The sequence below is a fragment of the Alternaria triticimaculans genome (genome assembly GCF_023758025.1).
Source record: "Alternaria triticimaculans strain BMP 0046 chromosome Unknown scaffold_9, whole genome shotgun sequence".
NCBI classification, from domain to species: domain Eukaryota; kingdom Fungi; phylum Ascomycota; class Dothideomycetes; order Pleosporales; family Pleosporaceae; genus Alternaria; species Alternaria triticimaculans.
In genome coordinates, this window is record NW_026055966.1 from 535,397 (window position 1) to 548,763 (window position 13,367).

The 13,367-nt window shown below is 52.2% G+C and overlaps 6 protein-coding genes across 6 annotated transcripts; 1 reads left to right on the plus strand and 5 right to left on the minus strand.

The window, feature by feature from the left end:
- Positions 1-277: 277 nt before the first annotated feature.
- J4E78_006614 (uncharacterized protein) lies at positions 278-1,559 on the minus strand (the record flags this gene model as incomplete). Its single annotated transcript, XM_049367224.1, has 2 exons — positions 278-973; positions 1,200-1,559. 2 exons carry the CDS (start codon positions 1,557-1,559, stop codon positions 278-280), a joined length of 1,056 nt encoding a protein of 351 aa, XP_049220971.1.
- A 1,770-nt stretch (positions 1,560-3,329) lies between these two features.
- J4E78_006615 (uncharacterized protein) lies at positions 3,330-4,397 on the minus strand (the record flags this gene model as incomplete). The annotated part of the gene is made up of 1 exon (XM_049367225.1): positions 3,330-4,397. The coding sequence occupies one exon, from the start codon at positions 4,395-4,397 to the stop codon at positions 3,330-3,332; it is 1,068 nt and encodes a 355-aa protein (XP_049220972.1).
- Positions 4,398-4,812: 415 nt separating this feature from the next.
- Positions 4,813-6,891, minus strand: J4E78_006616 (uncharacterized protein; the record flags this gene model as incomplete). Its single annotated transcript, XM_049367226.1, has 1 exon — positions 4,813-6,891. One exon carries the CDS (start codon positions 6,889-6,891, stop codon positions 4,813-4,815), a length of 2,079 nt encoding a protein of 692 aa, XP_049220973.1.
- A 1,430-nt stretch (positions 6,892-8,321) lies between these two features.
- Positions 8,322-9,182, plus strand: J4E78_006617 (uncharacterized protein; the record flags this gene model as incomplete). Its single annotated transcript, XM_049367227.1, has 1 exon — positions 8,322-9,182. One exon carries the CDS (start codon positions 8,322-8,324, stop codon positions 9,180-9,182), a length of 861 nt encoding a protein of 286 aa, XP_049220974.1.
- Positions 9,183-9,794: 612 nt separating this feature from the next.
- J4E78_006618 (uncharacterized protein) lies at positions 9,795-10,985 on the minus strand (the record flags this gene model as incomplete). The annotated part of the gene is made up of 1 exon (XM_049367228.1): positions 9,795-10,985. The coding sequence occupies one exon, from the start codon at positions 10,983-10,985 to the stop codon at positions 9,795-9,797; it is 1,191 nt and encodes a 396-aa protein (XP_049220975.1).
- A 676-nt stretch (positions 10,986-11,661) lies between these two features.
- J4E78_006619 (uncharacterized protein) lies at positions 11,662-13,158 on the minus strand (the record flags this gene model as incomplete). Its single annotated transcript, XM_049367229.1, has 4 exons — positions 11,662-11,688; positions 11,739-12,914; positions 12,971-13,027; positions 13,078-13,158. 4 exons carry the CDS (start codon positions 13,156-13,158, stop codon positions 11,662-11,664), a joined length of 1,341 nt encoding a protein of 446 aa, XP_049220976.1.
- Between the last annotated feature and the right edge of the window lie 209 nt (positions 13,159-13,367).

Genomic DNA, 13,367 nt, shown 5'->3' on the forward strand with positions numbered 1-13,367 from the left:
GTCAGGCTAGTCATTGAAGTCTTACTGTACATCTCATGGAGATCTGCGGCATACAACCTCACAAGTAACGACGATGATGGTCGCCATCTTCATATCATCGTAGTACATTGTATCAACTTCTCTCCCTGTATCTCGTGCTTTCCATGTATATTCTCCAACTACTCATTTCGTCCACTCGAAAGACCTAGCTACCGTACTTGTACAGGCCCAATCTCCCTCCTCTATCATCGTATCTAGCACTGATCCCCACAGCAACGTTGTGCATACCTAACACACTCTAAGTACGCCGAAGTCTACCTGGCTTCACTACTGGCTCCTCATCGGAGTCATCAGACACCGTCGTATCCGGCAACTTGCTCTTGCCTATAAGTCCGGCCAGACCATCCATCTCGCGCGAAGCCATCGTGCCAGGATGCGCAGCCTCAAAGGCCTCTTCACCCAGATCAGCATCACGCTTGACCGCTTTGCCCTTGCCGCTAGCCTTCGCATAGCGTTCTTTCTTTGCATTCTTGACCGTGATCTTCTTGTTGTCCTTGGTCTCCGGCCACACGGAATCGAGGGCATCCGCAGCCTCATAGAGTGCCTTGATGGCTTCGCGAACGTCTTCCTCTTGCAGTTCCTTTGAACCCCAAGGGGTGTTGTCGAGACGAGCCTTCTTCGCATCGATGAGCGCATCTGAAGCGATCTCGTCGTTGCCCGCTGTTGCTTCAGCGAGGATCGCCATCAGAGCGAGGACCCCTGGCTCAAACTTCATCGCTGTGTCCTCGATCCACCAGAAACTCTTGATGTCGCGCTTCGACGCGGAGACACTGTACTTCTGCTTCAATCTCTTCGCGTTCGCAGAATCGAAGTCCTTGATTAAGCTCGCGATACGGCTGTATGGCTTGACGAGGCGGAGAACGTTCTTGCGGAGGGGGGCATCGCAACGACGAAGCTTGCTCATGTGGTTGCGAAGAGCTTCTTTTCCGAGTGACTGTAGGTACGTTAGTATGTTTCAATGCAGAAATCGTCATCGTCGTCATCGTCTTCCTCCAAAGATCGGACCTTGCGTGTGGCATGGATGAGTAGACCCTTAGTCATGAGGATAGTAGGCAGTGGGCCGATGTGTAACCGTAGATGTAATCGCTGAGTTCTCTGGGTAGGTGGGCGAATGGGAAAGTACCAATCGATTCCCTTCCTCAACAAATCTGGAAACTTACCCTGAGTGACCTCTTTAGTAGGCCTGATGTATCATCAAGATACAGAACGACCTCCAGCTCAGGCTCCGGACTGATACGGTGGTAGTCGTAAGTACCGATCAGCAACTTCTCTCCATCGGCGACATTGTTGAAGTGGAAGGAGTTCATGTCGCTATTGTAGAGTAGCTCGCCATTGATGTCGCAGGCCCAGATCTCTTGATCACGGAGACGAAGTGTGCGCTCAATGTTGAAGATGATGTCGTCATGTGTCATTGACGGTGTAATGAGGAAGTTGTCCGCTTTGTCACCGGTCTCGGGGCAGTAGAGCTCCACCTTGATGGCGCGCGAGCGGTTCGGCGGGAGGGGGGTAGTGGGAGCCATGATGTAGACGTAGATGTAGATACGAATGTAGTATATGTAGTCAGGGGATGTGTGAGGTTGGAGAAGAGAGTATTGCGGTTGTAGAAGAAAGATATATACTCACTGACGAGATACTAGTCGCGGTGAAGATGAAGGTGAAGGTGAGCGCGACTCAAAATCTGCGCCCGATTTCGCAGTCACGTCGCCTCCCTGGCAGTGTCGTTTCCCTGTCCGTGGACAGCAATGGAGGTCGAGGTGACGGGGTGCTGCCTAGATATGTGCGCCATTTCGGGGGCTTCCTTTCACTGAATCACTTCGCAAGTTTTCGTATTTAGCTGGATCGAATGATCACGAGCAAGGCTTTACAAGTGGATGCTTGGAAGCCCTCATCAGACGTTCATGTTCTGTTGCTGTAGGGACAGTATTTGCGCAGCGGTATTACACCGCACGGATGGCCTGTGTACAAACGAGCGCTCGCTCACCTTCACAAATGTAAACAAACCCACAATTCTGGGGCGCCCACCATCAGCCCATACTAAGCGGATATTGAACTCTTCTATATATACCAACTAATTCGTCTATATTCCACGAAGAAACAACGAACAGTCTGGCTAGTGTTCTACGCATGTTTCCCTATAGTCTAGGGAGTTTAATCCGTGTCTCTAGTGGCTTAGTAAGAGTTTCTTTTTGCCTCTTTCTGCGGCCTCGTGTTCGAAACTCTGCAAGATTTACTATTTTTTGCGCTTTGATGCGAGACCGTACCTTAGTGAAAGTGAATCATAAGCGTGATGAGGTTGAGCAAAGTCTAGTCGTTTGCAAAAAGAGACAAACTTACGAAGACGTGCAACAGATCGTGTTGATTATCATGTTCAAAGAATGTGGCCAGGCGTACACGAGTATAAAGTAAGTGTATATGGCTACCTACGTAAGCATATGATAAACTTCTAGGTGTGCTATAGACACTAGAATGTTATCCCGAAAACTCTTGACATACTCCCAAACGTCGCTAACTACTCGTATTCGTCACGGGAAAGTAGGACATATATGCATGGGGAAGTCGCAACAGTGGCATGATTGTGAATTCCAGCTTCGTTCGCCACGGTTAACCTCAAGAAGGATGTCGAATACGTTGCTTGAGATGAAAGATTGGGGCGTCCATACTACAGAAAAGACCAAAAACCTTATCCGAGACCCGGGATTATTCGCTACGATGAATTTCTTTGGCAAAATCGTCCCTGGTGAACACCTCTCAGGTGAAGACTTCCTCCTCGCTAGCGCCGAGGCTAGCCGCCAGGCTAACAGTCCTTCCGAGCCCAAGGATATCCAGGATTAAGATGTTTTGGACGCCGTCCAAACCATGTAAGAGGCCACCGAAGCGATTGATTCCATATGAGACGACAACGATCCTACCCGCGTGAATTAGGTTAGTGGCTGAGCCTGGAGGATGTCAGTGAGATTGAAGTGAGTGGAGTGATACATGCCGAGACGTCAAAAAACTCCTGGATCTGGCATGATGTTCAAGTGGATACTTGGGCATTCATAGAAGGTGTTCTGGGTCTACTATGATGGACTTCCGATCCATTGATAAGCCACTGAAGAAACTCTAGATACCATGAGAATTTGACTACTTGATCGAACGCACGATGATAATGACACGCCTACTGAGCAGATGCTTGATCCCATAGCCTTGAAGCACAGAGGTAGTACAATACATATGGCCGCTCTCGATCGAACGCCCTCTCGTTCATCGCATATACGTCTTCTCACCACCAAATGCCCAAGCTTAACACCCTAGGCCGCTTTCTCTACAGTCAGATACCTCTTGTACAGGCCGATACTGCCCTGCCTCTTGTCATATACGTAAGGGCCCCAGACCACCTTAGCGCCAGGTCCGAACAGTCTAGTGGCCAATCTTTCAGCCAGATCAAAGGTCTTCGTATGGAAAGCCTCGTCTCCATATTCGCGCCTTGTAGGAATCGTGATCTTCAGCTTCTGCAGCCTACCCTCCCAATAGCCAAGATCCAAAGTGTCCCACTCTTCAATACAATCTTCTAGCGAATCCTCATCATCCGATTCATAGTCGAGACGATGACTCCATTCCAAATCCATCGTCAAGTTTTCAACTTGCAGGCCTTGAAGAAGGACCAGGAATTTCGGGTCGTCGTCCATAAGCTGGTCGACCTCTCTCCTGATTGCGATGTGGCCAATGACGTTCCTATTCATGACCAGCGAGTTGGTCAAGCCAGCCATGTCGGGAGGGTTACTATGGGCTTTTGTGTAATTGGTGTAATCGTAGTAGTCGATTATGACGAACGTTCGGGTAGCGCCAAAGCACAGGAGTGCTTCTGAGCAGAGTTGCTTGTTGCTGCGAAGCCAGTTGGGAAGACCTTCCGGTACGGCTGAGTTAAGACCCATGTACCACATACCATAGCGACCCTCATACCATTCATATTCTTTCCACATATCACCTAGGTAGCCACCCTCATACCATCCATATTCTTTATCCCTCTCGTCTTCTTTATCCTCTTTCTCCTCAGATCCCTCACCGTTCACCGCATCGATTTCCTTCTGTTCATTCACAACCCGGAGACCGTACTTGGGAGACGTTTGGCAAGTGGCTAGCAACAGGAGATTGTCGGCGCGGAATACTCTGGCCTCCGTTCCTAGGGCGTACTTGTATATCGTATCGCGGAGTTCTCGTGGAAGGCGGAAGAATGGAAACACACCGGGCGGAACCCAATCTTCCGCGATCTTGGCTACTTGTCGTGCTTCCTTAGGTGTGGTGGGCGTTTTCTTGAGCTTGCCGCCGTCGATCCTTTGGAAGAGCGACTCCCGAACACGAACGTCGAAATAACTCATGGCGGCTTAGAGCAGGTGGATGAAGATACCTCACCGGAGAGAGTAGTCTGAACGCGAAGGAAGCTGGCGGAAGGCGATTCGTAAACAGAAATGCTAGAGCCTAGTGGGTACTAGCCCTGATCAGGCAGCAGCGGTCCACTCTCACTTCGGTGAGTGAGTGCGAGCGCCCGGGCGCCTTCACTGATACAACCCGCAAGAGGGCAACGAAATTTGACAAAAAGACAAACTTGTGTGCCAAACCAAACACCAGGGTATACTGTTAGCTTTGCGATTACCATTTACTTTCGTTACAGGTGTCACAGATGTACTGCATTGATAGACTTGGTCGAATGTTTGATGACGGCTACACATGCATTAAGAAGGCTTCTCCTACACATGACTACATACGGGCACGGCTCATAGCAGTACCAGCTACTCAGATCCCTCCGTTCAGGTAGTAATCCAGAGGGTACCCCAGCCAATCACACTGCTCCACATCCGTGTATCCGGCGCTCTTGCTCGGCCAATCCAACAACCTAATCTCATCTCCCGACTTCTTAGTCGCGTCAACCTGCATCCACTGGCCATACTTCGTCACACCTTCAAGCACCTTGTAATACCCTCTTACATCAAGATACTTCAAGCTAGGGTTCGGGTCGCCGTTCCTGATAAAGGAAGCGAAGTAGCTGGTTGTGAGCTGAACACTCCACAGATCCTCTGGTTCGCGGATACGGTTCAGAACGCCGAAGAACCAAGGCGAGTCTGCGCCGTGGAAGCGGAAGTACGGGTTCTCGGGGTTGTCGTTGGCAGGGCCACCCAGGTTGTTGGGGTCGTAGCCGTCGATGGAACGGTCGAGTTGGTAGTAGTATGTCTTTGAGAAGGCTTTCGATCGCGAGGCAGAGTAAACTGTAGATTGATCGGCACAGCGGAACGTCTTGTCAGTGGCAATGCGCTGCGAGACGTTGAAGGAGTCGAGCGTTAGATTACCAGTGCTGGTGAAGGGGAAAAGACCGGACTGGATGACGCGTTCGGCCCATGTGCTGTTAATACCTAGCGCTTCCTGCAGTCCTTGAGAGTGGTTTGAGATGGGGCTAGTGGGGTATGTGGAAAAGGAAGCGCCGTCATCGAGAACGGTACCGAAGATGACGGGGATGTGCGCGGTACTGGCATTGCGGGTTGAGATGATGAGTTCGGGCGTGTTGACATAGGCACCGTCTTGGACGACGTATCGGGCTACAGTGTTGAAGCCGACTAGGTCTGCAGCAGGAACTTTGTCGAGACAAGCAATTTGGGCTGACACATCAGTGCTGTTGCAGCCAGCGGCCGCAAAGATCTGAGGTCCGGCAACGGTGTAGCTTTGGTTGACCGTGTAGTAAGTTGAATACGTTGTTCCGTAGTCACCGTCCAGACCAAGCGTTACGCCTCCTCCAAGGTTGGACAGGGCAACTGCGCCTTGGAATTTGCCGATGGCTTTAGGAGAGCCCAATAGTGTTCGGACAGAGCCGGCTCCGGCAGATCCTCCGGCAATCGTGATCCTCTCTGGGTCACCACCAAAGGCAGCGATATTTGCAATGGTCCAGTCGAGTGCTAAAATCTGGTCGGCGATGCCGAAGTTGCCCTTGATGTCTGTTCCAGGAATGGCCAGGAAGCCGAGAGTTGAAAGACGGTAGTTGATGTTGACAACAACAAGATCCTCCTTGCTTGCAAGGTTACCACCGTCAGAGAGTGGATCAGCGCCACTTCCTCCGGTAAACCCACCACCATGGATCCAAAATAAGACGGGTCGGAGCTGTTTCTTCGATCCCGCTTTGGGAATGTATGGTGTTTGGATGTTGAGGAAAAGGCAGTCTTCGCTTCCACCACCACCTTGGATGCAATTCGAGCCGTAATCGGTGGCCTGGATCGTTTGACCCTTCTTGGAGTAGAGTGAAGAGTACTTGAAACGGGTAGGCGTGTCGGCATATGGAATGCCTAGGAACCTGAACGACTTCTGGTTGCGGTAACCGACGAAAGTGTTTCCACCAGATGCTACTGAGATGGAACTTCCGTTTACAGGCCCGGCGCTTGCTGAACCGTTGTTTGCCGACTGTGTACACAAGACTGGGAGTTGCTTGTGATGTGACGAAGCGGACATGTACTTCACTCGGTTGCCGACTGAAACCACGCCGCTGTCGATGTAGTACCCTCGTTCAGCGTCGGTGTATTTGGCATAATCTTGGTACGAGAGAGCATCGTTGAAATCAGCCTGGTACTTCTGGAGCGTAGCCTTGGAGATGAGTTTCTCGTTGAGCGAGGCACAGGCTGCTGCTGCATTGGCTTGAGGGACCGGGTCGAGGATGATGGCACCAATGTGGTTCTTGTCGTCTGAGCCGTTGAGGTTGTTCTGGTAAATGAGCGTCAAAGAGGACTTCGCGTTCGAAACGCCAACGGCAGGTGCTGATCCCACTGGTGAAGCCTGAGAGACAGCAACAATACCAGCCGCTGCGGCGGCAACGAGGGTGGTGATGACTGTCATCTTGAATGTCCAGCTTGGCGCAGAGACTTGATCGACAGCTGGAGAACCATGGTCGTTCATCTTGATCCTCTTATACGGCACCGGTAACCCGGATGGCGTCGTGCTTGCAGATGAACAACCGTAGCGCTAGCCGCAAGCAGCTCTCCTCCACATGAGGCTATTGGAAATAAGCATTCGAGAACGGACTAACCCCAGGAAACGAGGTGTAGATCGATCACTAGGCAGGGGCAGTGGCAGAATGCTTAAGCAGAAGACTGGTACCGCAACGACCCGACCGAACGACATACGCGTACTAAAACCTCTCGTATCTGAAGCGGATGCACTCGCCTCAACACGAGCATACGATATGCATCTTCGGCTGTCACTCAATATCGCAATGGATGTGAATCCTTCCAGATCGATGTATCGCTTGGCCTGCAGTTGGATCACACCGAGCGCAGCATCGCGATAGTGGTCTATGCATCTTCATCCGAGGTTCAGGTCCGATGTAATTTAGCCGTTTAGGCACTGCATGTAGCCCGCCGGCCTCGTGGCGATGGCATCATGGATGCTAGACGATGCAGGGGTCGGGGTGGATGTCTTCGCTGTCCGTTCGCGGGGTGTGGCTTGAACTGGGGGGCGGAGAAGTGGAAGCTGGAAATTTGATGGGGTTCCGGGGTTTAAGACGCGCAGCTTGGTGCTAGCCATGTTGGGCGCTAGTCGCCATATTCCCCTCACACCTGGTCACAACCTGGCAGGTTTGATCCTCCCGGCAATCGACTACTTCCTTACTTGAGGGAAACGGCGGATATATCTACACGATTCTGACAGCCGTGTCTATGGCCGTTGACAGAATACTGTGCCGCCGCGGGACACGATAACCCAAAGGCGTCTTTCATGTGTACCGCTGGGCATCCTTCATCTCATTGGAGGATTAATCGGACGCTCTTCATCTTGGCAAGTAGAACAACACCCTGAGCACAGTAACGGCTATGAGATATGACTGCGTAGACGGGAAGGTGCGATCTGATTTAGATGCCAAAACGAACAAGACTCAACATGTCTCCTCCTGCTAATAAGTCAATGTATTTGCGTGCGTTCGCACCATGCAGTAAATCACAATACGAAGCAATGCACAGAGACAAGAATTGGAGTGGGTCGCGATAGGCAAGATAGATTGGCAGGCGTCATTGCACATCATATGCATGTCAGAAATCCAAGAGTTTGAACAGCAACCTCACGTTCTACCACATCTCTCTCCCTCTCTCAACCACGTTCCATCGTCTTGGGTTTCCATCGTCACTTTCAAGATGCGGCTGAAGCTACTACTTCTCACGCAACTCGTTGCGACAGCATTCGGCGCGACTACAGTTCCACCCAGTATCTGGAACTACACTTACCCATGGCCAGTACAGTATTTTGAGTTCACGTCGCAGCGCGCGAATCTCTCAATGGCTTACATGGACGTACCCCATCATAACACCAGCTATGCATCAAACAAGACCATCATGCTTCTCCACGGCAAGAACTTCTGCGGCGCGACATGGGAGGACTCAGCGCGTCGCCTCTCAACCCACGGATACCGCGTCATCATCCCCGATCAAATCGGCTTTTGCAAGTCGTCCAAGCCACCCGCCTACCAATTCTCGCTGCAGCAGCTGGCGCGAAACACACATCTCTTGCTGCAAAGCCTAGGCGTCGAGTCAGCATACGTACTAGGACACTCCATGGGTGGTATGCTAGCCACGCGATTCGCCCTCATGTACCCAGGACAAACATCCCATCTCATTCTCACGAACCCGATCGGCCTGGAAGACTGGAAAGCACTTGGAGTACCCTGGCGCAATCTCGACGCCTTGTACAAAGACGAGCTGGCCACCAACTATACATCAATCCGGAAATACCAACAGGCTACTTACTACGTCAATACCTGGAAGCCGGAGTACGACGTCTGGGTCAACATGCTTGTATCGCTTTACCAAACGTCACCCGAGAACATTGACTTCGCGTGGAATATGGCGCAGACGACGGATATGGTCTTGACTCAACCGATCGCGTATGAGTTCGAGCTGGTGCAGCCCAAGACGCTCCTCTTGATAGGAACCAAAGACACGACGGCTATCGGGAAAGCCTGGAGCCCGCCAGAAGTGCAGGCTAAGATAGGGAAATACGAGGTGTTGGGTAAAGAAGCAGCGGCGCGAATCCCAGACGCAGAGCTTATTGAGTTTGAGGAATTAGGCCACAGTCCACAAGTTCAGGACAGTGAGCGATACCATAGCGCGCTGCTAGGGTGGCTGGAGGGGTCTGACTAAACTTGTTGTGGCAGTGCGGATGCGTGATGCGTGACGGATAATGAATTGGGCAGCAGCAAAAAAAGATAAAAGATCATCGATTTTGATGGACGAAGTCAGTTTCGAACCCAGAGCAAAAATAGATCGCTTCAACCGAAGCCTGTATGTGAACGGATCACACCCTGCACGACAGGGTAGACATGCGAAGGACATACGCTACGGGCCCATCAGATTCTATTGAGATACTAGTAAATTATTCCGTATATATACTACGATACAGTGTTTCAATTACTTGGAGGTGATGGGTGAGAGCGCGTTTGTTTGTGTGACTGTGAGAACGGGGACGTGCAAACAGTTTCCGCACAGACTGGGTACATCACTGCGACAGGCCGGATAAGCAGACTATTTGAGTGAAAGGGACCACATCACTCGCATGTCGCGGGATGACATGTTAGCCCAGGTGCCGAATCTGTATGTCAATGTCACTATATCTGCGATTAAGTCACTGCCGCGTCAATACATCCAGAACGATCATCTAAAAATCACATTGACAACAAAGTTAATCGATACTATACCGCATACCCTTCTATCCATCTCAGAGCCACTGACACACTCCACGCCTCACTAACACCCTCACCAATCAGTCCTCATACTATAGTAAAAGTTCCCACTAACCTTCCCCAACAAATGATCCCCATACCTCCCCTTGCCATATCCGCCCTTCCCGCCCGTCCTCTCCACACACTTCCCCAACGGCTCAACCCACGCCTCAAAGTTCGGCTCATAGAAAAACGGCACACTAACCCTATACGCTTCCCCCCTATGAATAACCCGATGTTTAGTACTCTTCCACAACCCGTTCGTCCACCGCTCAATCATATCGCCGATGTTGACAACAAACGCGCCGGGCAGCGGGTTCGCGTTCAGCCAGGTTGTCCCGTCTTTGAGGAGGACTTGCAGGGAGGAGGGTGTGGGGTCCGTGAGGAGGAGGGTCACGCAACCGTAGTCTGTGTGGGCGCCGCAGGAGAATTGGTCGATGTTTTCGTCACCCGAAATGGGTGTTGTGAGGGGTGGATAACCGATCATGCGCATGACCCAGAAGGAATCGGAGCAGTTACGCAGGAAGATCTCTTCGTCTTGCGTTGATTGTGTTGCGCCTTCTTGAGGGGGACCGAGATCGAGAGCTACGCCCATGGCGTGGACGAGTGCTTCGCCGACTTTCTTGACGCGCGAGATGTATTCTTCGTACACGGGTTTGAGCTGTTTGGGTTTTTCGGGCCATAGATTAACTCCTTGAAGGCTCTTGACGCTGCCTGGTCCACCGTCACCTGGTTCCCGTTTCTCGGTGGGCCAGTCCCGGTACCAGTCAATGGCTTCTTGCATGTCTTGCAGCCCGCCCGTCACGTTTTCGCCCAGCCCCTGGTAGCCTCGTGCGCCGTCGCCTCCTTCTGGACTGCCGGCGTCGAAGCGCTTGATCTTGTTCTTTTCTTCTATGGTTAGAGAAAAGAATTCCCGCGCCAAATCGATGATTTCGTCGAGCTTGGTGGTGGGAATGCCGTGGCCGGTTAGGTAGAAGAAGCCGTAGTTTATGCAGGCGGCGTTTATGGCGGAGGCGGTTGTGGAACGGGCTTTTTGCGAAGAGGAGGGGTCCATGAAGGGCGATATGTCGATTATGGGAAGTCCATCCTTTTGGGCGGTGGCGATGGGCTTATCGTAGCGGGAGCCGGCGTCGGGCGTGGGGTTGAGGTTTGTGTTTGGTGAGGATGTGGTGCCATTTGGCTGCTTATCTCCTGCTGGACCAGGGGCTGTATTCATATCTGACATTATGTCTTCTTTCGAATGACCGTCTCTTCCTTGGTTTGCAGGCACTCTGTCGACTCAAAGATTGATGATGAATCGAATTGCCTCTGACTCAGACCCGATAGCGGTCTTAGTAATTCGCAATCAATCGACCTGGAATGAAGTTAGCAACTATGTATGATTCTGTATGATCACTACGTGTAAAGTTTGATGAGGTTGGCAAGTTGGTAGAAAGGTGTGTTGGATTGGAAAGGTCGAGATGTTGGATGTTCGGATGGCGATGCCTGATCGAGACTAGACGCGGTTTTTCTAGGGCACCTGAGCATGTTCAAGTCGGGACGCAATAGTGGTAGACATGCATCCAGATCATGCTACCACGCAGGAATTGATCAAGTTGATAACTACACACGCTATTTCTTCATGATCAAGATCTTCCACCACACGCATGGTGCACGTCAATCAGCTTGCTGCCAAACAATGCATGGCAGCAGAAAGCAGCGCCCAAAGAAACGCATCTGTACACGTGTAAACACAAGGTGCAAGATCATTCTGGCTATCATCGTGGCTTCATTTCAAGTATAGTGGTATATCGCTCTATCCACATGTCATGCATCGCATCATGATTAATTTCTATAGATGCACCTCTACCGCATCATCACGCACTGCCAACTAGCAACACACTGTTACCAATCGTGGTCATTTACATGATGACCTCGTTCGAGACGTCCTATACAACACGTTAGCACACGCTGAGAACACAGATATTAATTGACTCACCCTCTTGAGCTCCTTGTAGGGCAAGCAGACACAGTTTTGCACACGGACTTCATCAGCAACAGCACACTCCTTGCCGAGAATGGTGATGCTCTGGACCTTGACGCCGTTCTTGATGACGCTGGTCGTGTGGCTGGTAACGGGGGTAGGAGTGCCCTCAACACGCGCCCAAGCACCAACCTTGCTGTGCCAGCCGATGATGGTGTACAAGACGCAAGCGTCGTGCTTGATCTCAGAATCTTCGAGGACAATGGACTCCTTGACACGTACACCAGCGCCAATGACGACGCGGGGGCCGATGGAGACGTTGGGACCGATCTTGGCGGTTGGGTCGATCTGCGCGGATGGGTGGATGTAGACGGGGGGTAGGATGTTTGCGGAGGGTGCGGCGAGTTCTTCTGAGCCTGCCTGGAAGGCCTTTAGGAGGTACAGAGCATTCGCTGGCACGGCGGAACCAGCGGTCTTGATCTGGCGCCAGAAGTCCTTGGTCTCGAGGACGAAGAACTGCCTGCTGTCGGCGATGTCAGACAGCACATCCTGCTCCAACCGGATAACGGCATTCTCCTTGTTGTCATCGTCGTCGTCGTTTTGGTAGAAGGAGGATTCGAGGTTCTCGGAGGAGGGGTACGACAGCAGCCGTGGGCGCTCGGTCCGTCGCTTGATGGCGCTGCGGATGGCGGGGAAGATGCACTCGGTCGCGAAGAGGTAGACGCCGCAGTTGATGAGGTTGGAGATGTGCGATTCGGGCTTCTCGACGTAGTGGAGCACGCGCTTTGTGTGCGCGTCTGAGACAATGCATCCGAAGTTGGAGGCGGCGTCGTTGGCGACCCGCGTACCCAGCATTACGGCTTCCGCATCCTTGTCCTCGAACAGCTTGAGCATCTCCACCAGCGGGAACGAGGAGCAGACATCGGCGTTGAGCACGAATAGCTTCTCGGGCCTGCCCTTCAGTATGACGTCGCGGAAGTGGTAGAGACCGCCCGCCGTGCCCAATGCCTGGTATTCGCGGAGGTACTTAACGCTCAGGTGCGGCCAGCTGGTCGAGACGGCGTTGATGAACTGCTGGAAGACGGACTCCTCGTAGTAGCCGACGATGAAGACCTCCTTGATCTCGGGGACGTTTGTGATGGCGCGGAAGCAGTGCTCGATTATCGGGTGGCCGGCGATGGGGAAGAGCGGCTGGAGTAGCGTTAGCGGGGATGTCCTGGGGCTGTCTATTTCGCGTCGTCGCGTACCTTGGGCAGTTCCATAGACAGAGGCCTGAAGCGTGTGCCGCGAGAGGGGCCTCCGACCTGGTGCGGTGAGTATACATGGCAGCGTCGGTGTTATGGGCAGTGTCTACCAGAATCACGGCCTTGGTCGAGCCTCCAGACCCAGACGGAGACTTGGGCCTCATGGAGAGGGAAGGCGGTTGCAGACTCATAGTGGCGTACTTTTGGGTGTGAAAAAGCAAACTGGAATCGAGAGATCGTGAGAATGTCTCAAGATCAGAAGAAAGGTGCAGTGAGTACAATTGCGAATCTGGCCTTCAGGAACGAGTTGGTGGACCCTGGAAATCCAGCCCACGTTGGCGTTGGCGGTGAGGCGCCCTGGCGAATCGGGGCGTCGGCGCATCGTCAGGTGCATGTCGAC